This window comes from Amia ocellicauda, chromosome 3, assembly GCF_036373705.1.
Source record: "Amia ocellicauda isolate fAmiCal2 chromosome 3, fAmiCal2.hap1, whole genome shotgun sequence".
Classification (NCBI taxonomy): domain Eukaryota; kingdom Metazoa; phylum Chordata; class Actinopteri; order Amiiformes; family Amiidae; genus Amia; species Amia ocellicauda.
Window position 1 is genome coordinate 29,514,794 of NC_089852.1, and position 8,063 is coordinate 29,522,856.

Genomic DNA, 8,063 nt, shown 5'->3' on the forward strand with positions numbered 1-8,063 from the left:
TTATAATAAGGGTTGTGTAAATGTTAAGGTGTGGGATTTGTGAATTTATTTAACTTGCATTAATATACATACTATGAACATTTAGGAATAAATAAGGATTTTGGGAATTAATACTTGATTTTCTAGTGCTTGAGTCCATCCTTAGTAAAAAGCACAACCATACGAACACAATGCCACATTCACATTGCATTACTGGGAATTGGAAACATGTATAAAGATAGGGCATTTGTATTTACTTAAGCACGTCCACACGCCCAGATCACGCTGAACCCACCTAAAGCCTTGTTGGTAAAGAAAAGCGCGTTCTCTAAATGGACACTCAAACCAGAATAATGTATCTATGTGCATTTGTCAATTGTCTGTTTCAATATTGCTCGCTCTCTCTCCACAGACGCATCTCCCCAATATCAAAGTCCACGCCTACTTCGCCCCTGTCACCCCACCCCCGTCGGTGGGAGGGAGCAGGCAGAGATTCTGCCGCTGCTGCATCCTGCTATGATGTCACTGCTGCCCCCCCACCTCCACTCCCCACCTCCCGGACACTGTACAGATACCTAGAGACACTGTAGCTGTGTGAGTATCCCACACATGCGTGCGCCCTCCGCCCACAGGTGTGTGCGTGTCCTATGTTCCTAGCACCTTGCTCCCCCATCCCCACCCCCCACAGTGGTGCCAGGTTTCTCTGGGAGCTGGGGGCCCCCCGACAGTCAGGATGACACCAAAATACATCACAGGGCAACGCCTGCGACATTCCTCCCCATCCTCACACGCTGCGCACACAGGATCATGTCAACATTCCCAGGTCATAGCATTAACGGACTCCCTCGTCTTCCCTTTATGATTTTGCAACAGACTAATTCTTCCCAATATTGAATGTTTGGATTTTGCAGGCTCAAGGCTTCTCTGACACGGCCTCATGTCAGGGAGATGCTTCATTGCATATTGATTTGTTCCCCTACTTCTGATGCACTATTAGCGAGTTTGTTGGCTCTGCGCAGTGGCTGTAATCCACCTGAAATATAATCGAAGCCAATCCGTTCACCAGACGCACAGAATCAAAGGTTGTCTGTCATCCTCCTATACACGAAAGCGTTAACCCTTTTAACTTGTTGTCTGAGCAGGGTTCCCAGTATTGTGCTTTGAAGTACTATCCAGACAATCCAGTCTTGTCGGGTACATCAAACCAGCGTAAACTGCGGTCATTCAGCAAAAAAAAACAAGTTTTCTGTGGGGGTTTACTAGAAGTTAGAAAGTCTGCTTTGAGTGCAGTTTGTTTTTTCAGATACAGGTATTCCATGAGATCGTGTTCTCTCACAATTTGTAAAGGACTGACAGAGGATGCACAGGAACTTCCTTATAAGATATTATGGAGAAATACAACCGCCACCGTGTGCTCAATAACTGGTGTCCTTCCAAAACAGGCCTCTGGGATCCTCAAACTCGACAGGACCATCAAAGTGCGCAGAATGACTTTTTAACAGACTGGTTCATTTGAAAGGCACACCCATCTTGGATTGTGTGGTTCTCCTCATAGCTGGTGAAGCAAGTATATTCGGTTCTAGTCTATTTTAATCAGTCAATTAAAATAAATCTCTGAATTGACCCCACTCTGACAACTAGGCATAAAGGGGCAGATTTATAACCTCCCCTACTACACTGAGGAAAGATGTTGTGAGGACTCTCTGTTGTGGATGATGAGTAACAGACCCCCTACCTCTCCCTCTTCCCAGTACTTCCTGATTCGCTGCCCTTGATCCTGTGTAGCTCTGGTGCCCCTCAACACACACAGACACAACGTCCCCCTCTCCATTCCACATAGTACTTAAGAAATTCATATATTTTTTATAAAGGAACAATGAGATTTAAGGAAGAAAAAAAACTGAGAAAATGCCAAATGTTGCATGTTTCAATTATAGTTTTTTAATATAATTGTGTACATATGTAAGTACTGTATATATCTTATCTGTGGGAGCTTCTGCCACTCAGTCATGGACTACACTCCACTGAATCTCACTGTTCAGCCCAGATGTAAAACCTCTGCTCCAGGCATGGAATAAAAAAGACAACATGGAGGCCGTGAGCACAGCGACAAGCTACAGATGCTCGGATCAAGGAAAGGCTTGTTTTCCCCCCACTGATGCTCATTCATTTTTCAAGCTGGTTACACTTTTCTGAATAAAGACTAAACATATTGTGTCCTGTCATGGCTCAGTACCTCCCAGGAGGAAGTTTAGTTGATCATTAGAAAAGGTTGGTAGAAGACGAAGCTAATTATTTGTTGAAAACTGTCGAGAACGGGACAGAGAGTTACACAGTTGTTCAACAAACGATGAGATGAATTTGCACTCGATGTTATAACGGGGAAAGCATGGCCATCCTGACCTTGTCCAGGATTAAACAAAACATAATGGCAGAGGACAATCATATACACTGTGACTGGCAGGACCTATACATCTTCCTGCACAGAAGACTGGATTAGACACCCTTACACATCCTGGACTTTTTTCAATCTAGCATGAACTGTTGAGCAAGATTTTTCTGTTTTTGTTTTCTTTTTGGTTTGTTTGCACAAAGTCTCATGAGGCGAAGGCTTACGCTGGGCTAAAATTGCACACATTTGTAAGTTTCAGAAAAGGGCACAGACTATAAATGAAACCAAATCATACAGAATAATTAAATAGGTAAAATGGCCAGCTCCTATGAGGAAATAAATAAGTAGACGGCTTGTCGAAATCCACTTGATGCCCGTCATGCAGAAGGGGCAGATTTTCTGACTGTTGGAGACCACAGGGGTCTGGGAGTGCAAAGGTCATGTGGCGGAGCATCCTGTGTCCCTTCTGTTGTAGTCTGCGTACCGTGAGGCAGGGAGGAGAAAGCAAGCTTCTTTTAACACCATGGGAGTCTGTTCTGGGATGATGTAAATCTTTTTCCTCTCTTTGCAGCCTCCCCCTTCTAGGCTGAATCTCATCTCAGTTTTTCTCTCCCCCTTTCTATTTATTAATACGTTTCTTTCCAATCTCACCAATATGATCAGATAGGAGCAACAGGACAGTGTGGCCTCTGCCCGAGCTGCCCCAGTCCTGGGATAAGTGAGTACGCAAGCAAGAACGTGCAACGTGTCTTAGGACCTGTTGTTTGAAGTGTCTACTAAATCAGTAACAAACCGGCAATAATATTAAGCAGGAGAGAACAATATTATTCCTTAATTATAAGAAATAAGAGGAGGTGCCACTGGCCCAAAAAATATGTAAATCATCTATATGGACCATCCATGAGTAGTTAATGTCGCTAAAAGGTTCAGTATTGCTATTCACTGCAAGGCAGTTTTGCCCGTTTAATGCAAATAACAAACCATTTAATTAGTGCTCACTAGTTAATTCTGCACATACATTAAGGGTATTATAGTAATATGAATAATTGAAGCAACCTACAAATATATTGTGCATTACCATATATATATATATATATATATATATATATATATATATCCAAAAAGGACATTTTATTTCAATTCTTCTTAAATTTGAATGTATTGTATTGTATTTATGTATCTGTCTGTTTTATTGTTTTTGCTATTATCCATTTGTTACTGATTTAATAGCATCTTTGTGCACCATGTGTCTTCCAAGTTGGGAGGTGGTAGAAAAGAGCAGAATTCAGACAGCAGTGAGAAGTGAGGGGAGTTGAATCTCCTTGTAAGATTTTAACATTCATACACCGTGGAATAAAGGAAATTAATTGTAAGGCATAGTGCAATCATGAGACCGGAAACACAGAGACGGGCATGATCAAGTGTGATACAAACTAGCGACAATCATGTGAGAGCAAATGAAGTGTACTGGAATATCTAGGAGAGTAAACTGTGACAATACTGTGAACACTCACCATGGGAAACACGCATCTGGGACTGTAACCCGAGGGAGGCTTGTATTGGTCTTTCTAGCGGTCTCTCCATTTCCTTTCCTTTATGCAGTTTTTCTACATTGCTTTCTCTCTTTCCCATGGAGAGTGACTGAGAGTCCGGACAGGTCTCTGTAGCCTCACACGCGGACAGTGTTGGCCTCGTCTGATTTGCACAACAGGCTACACTACTGGAACAAGAAACTGACATGTTTTTTGCCAACTAGTTTACCTTTTTCTTTTTTTGAATCATCGTTATGTTTCCATTGCGAACTGTAGTTGTTGCAGCTCTCTGTATAGACCCACCTGTTAATAACCTGTAAACAAAGGTTGGTTACGTTTTAGCAAATACACGAGCCAGTTACATAACTGAGACACAAGCTGTAAGATCTGTCAGATCTACATGACCAGGGCTGCCTATCAGTGTCCTAAAGCCATGATCTCAGAGAGGAAGTTTTATAAAATTGACTGAACCATTTAGCTACATGAAAGACTTCTATCTTAAAGTAGGATAATGTTTGGTTTAAGAACTGGGCCCAAGACTCAGCTTTTAAAGGGTAGATTGACTTCAGTGCACAGGGAATGTATGTGCTTTTCTACCATCTGCACACAACATTGTGTAAAACATTCAGAACACATTCAACACTGTAGTGTGATCCACAGCGACACCAGTGGCTCTGTAGCTCTGTTGAGTATAGCTAGTACAATGGCATGATAATATCCTTTTAAAAATATTCCAGTTTCATGAAGTGGGGGTGGGCAGAAAACCACCTTTAAAATAATTTCAGTATTTCCCCAAATTAAGCAGAATGTTTTTCTCTCTAACACTGAAAATCTGCCCCCTTTTTAAAAAATACATTTGTCTGCTGAATGAAATGAAACTGTCTTTAGTTTTAATTATTCACTTGTACAGATGAGTTTTGGAAGTGGATATGGGAGTGCAGCGTTTCTGAACAATCCCCCAGGCCAGGCCAGCCCTTTTGGTGCCATGGCAGCAGATTACAGAGTGGTGCAGTGGGGGGGCAAGCCAGTGCTGGCCTTTAACCCCTTCACCGCCGGACTGCTTGCCTATGGCTGTCTTTAACTTTTCTTTATTATAGGTTAACCAATAAGACTCCCATTGCATAGCTATTTGGTACTTTCTAGATATTGCTCTCTGCTGGCTATGCTATAAGTCCAGACGCTGTATAGTTCAAGTGTTTTAACTTGAATACGGATGTCAAGTGTAAAACCTAATGAAAAAGAAATAAATTTAAGTACACTTTACGTTTACTATATTCACACTCTACGTATAGGTATCTTTATAGTGTACCTAACAGTACCACTTCTTCATGAGGGGAACAATACATTGGATTTCTGATTTTTTGCCAGCAGGATAGTACTGTACAGCAGGATTTCTGTTTTCCTTCATTACAGACCCAGGGCAAGTTCGTACTAGACAGTCTGAAGACAGCAGAGGATTTGCTCATTTACACGCAGTTATTCCCATCTGTGTGATGAAGTAGTACTCTAGGTATATAAATGAGAGTTTTGTACAGGTAAAAAAAATGTAATTACCTGTCAAAACCAAGCAATATGTAGATCCCTCAGGTTCTTTAATTCGAGTTGACAATGAAATGAGTATTCATAGGTTTTTTTTTTTTTTTTGGTGGGGGTGGGGGGGGTAATTACTCAATAATATTTAGAATTTTTAAATACCTCTTTTTATTTCTGCTCTTTATTGTCAGTTTTCAACTCTGTCTCCTAAACTGTGAAACATTTAAGCTAGGTGGCAACAAACTTCAGATTTGATCTCCTGAAGCCTGAAGCGCAGTAGAGGAAGTGAGTCAAAACCATTATTGCATTTGAATTTGTCCAGTCTGACCTCTCCTCTCTCCCTTCCTGTGCTAGAATAGTGACAAGAATTATACATGTAGCAAAGATGAATGAACCATAACCTCCCACCTGCCTGGATTTAACTGCCTGTCCTTCATTGTGAAGGATTGTACAGACTTGCACGACACACTTTCAATAAATAAGTCCACTGGTGTGACTGTTGCCATTTAATGAGAAAGCATTTCAATGCAAATGACTGAATGGCCTTCAAAAAACGTTGTTTTCTTTCTTATCATAAATAAATAATTAAAGGTAAAAAGGCTCACTTGCACTGGAAGAACCCTAAAGTCAGTATGTTTGGTACCAGAAGGGGAACAGAAAAACTGGCTTTGGATAGTTATAATCCCTTAGTATTTCCATATTACAAATGTCATAAAAAATATAATTTCCTTTTTTTATTTTTTGGTATTTACAGTTAGAGGTCTATTGTGCTATCCAATTGGCTTTGAGAGTGGTGTTGCTTCCTTTGTATGAGACTGATACCATCATGTGGATTGGATTCAGATTGAACAATGTGTGAATCCAGTGTGAAGCCAGTGTCACTCTTCACTCTGTAAAGGGTTGGGAGGGGGTTATGTTGTGGAGCTAATGATCGTGAGAATGATCATCTGTGACTATTTGAATTATAATTGCTGTACATGTTTTTCTTTTTTTTATAATTAATCGCTATGAATATATATGTATAAATAAATATATAACTATATTATTAAGATCATTGTTTTATTTCTGAAATTCAAACTGCGTTTCTAGAAGAAAGAAAAAAGAAAATCCCCCCAAAAAAATATTATTGTACACTCTTTTTGTGTGTTTTGTTTTTTCTTCACGACTCCTAGTCAAGAAAGATTTCATGACAAGGAGATGAAATGACAGCCTTCAAGTCTACTCAACTCCAGCATCACTCCATTGAACCAGTCTGAGTTGGGTTTTTTCTTCCCAGGGTTACAGCTCATGCCGCAGTAAGAACCCGTAAGTAACCCCTATCTGTGAAAAACGTTAAGGGCTATCAATTTTGTTTCCTTTTGGAGTGCCTGCTGCAACAATACTGCGACTTTGATAACAGATGGTTCTGAGTTAACACTTAAACACAAGCTCTCAATGTATTTGTTTATTTTTCATTTGTAATATTATACTGTTATAACTGAGGTGAAACCAATGATTTGATGACCATGTATGCAGTTAGAAAGGTCAAAGAGCAAATCAAGCCATTCAAAGAAGCAGAACTAAAGATTATATATGAAATGAACACCTCCAGTCTCCACATATAAAATATTCTCTAATAGTGAAGGGCAATTAAAGTACTCTTTCAACAGATGTTTTAACAACAACAACAAAACATGAATACATAATTGGTACTAAAAGAAACAGATGGTAAACTGGCAAATGTTCTGTGCTGACACCTACCTGAAATAAACAATTTGATTTTTTTTAAATAATGTCTTTGAACTTACAAAAAACTCTGTCAAATCAATCAGGTTATTGACCCCCCCATTTGTTAATTTATTTATGTATTAATGAAAGAAGTTACAGATACTTAAGTCTTTTTTGGGGGTGTGTATTTAAAAACCTTTTGGTTGTATTTAAGATAATTGTATTAATTATAGAATGCTCAATTGCTTTTTATTGAAGTATTTCTTATTCAGCTAGTATGTGACTATTACTCAAAAACCTCTTTAATCTGTTTATTAGGAATTACTTGATTTAAAAATAAATTGGTCCTCCAAAACCTTCTGCTTCAGGCATCACTATTCACAACAGCTTTCTCTACTCTTCTAAGGTTTAACAGCTCTAACTAAACAATGCCAAGAAGCATCAAAGTTCATACCCTTGTTAAAGTGTAACTAAAAGCTGTTAGCAATGAAATGCTTGTCTACACGTTACAATAGTTTACAGTATGAATTGCTAACTTCTCAGAAGGGATATTTCACCACTCCGTACAAGACCCTTTCCAACTCCTCTTGGTAGTATGGCAAACTTGCCAAACCTGGTCCTAAAGGGTCACTAATTAAATTGCATTAGCCAATTGTTGACTGTGAATGTGTTTTTTAACAACTGGCTGAAGTTAGTTACCTAAAAAAACCCTCTAAAAACTAAATAATGTATGGCTCTTCAGGAGCAGTGTTGGACAAAATGATGCAACTCTTGCAGAGATCTTTGAGCAAATCAGAGAAAAATCTGGAGGAGGCCAGGCGTTGCACAATTAACACAACAATAATTAATCAAACAGATTCTGCTAACACATGTACACTCTCACACTTTTCTATAGAGAAAACTGCAGCATGAATGTAATA

The 8,063-nt window shown here is 39.4% G+C and overlaps 1 protein-coding gene across 1 annotated transcript in view; it reads left to right on the plus strand.

The window, feature by feature from the left end:
• fbxl20 (F-box and leucine-rich repeat protein 20) overlaps positions 1-6,478 on the plus strand; it is a 31,213-nt gene extending 24,735 nt beyond the window's left edge. Inside the window, exon 15 of the mRNA XM_066698936.1 lies at positions 392-6,478. Coding sequence (XP_066555033.1) covers positions 392-499 — 108 coding nt within the window. The 3' untranslated portion in view covers positions 500-6,478. The remainder of the gene's footprint in view (positions 1-391) is intronic.
• The last annotated feature ends 1,585 nt before the right edge of the window (positions 6,479-8,063 follow it).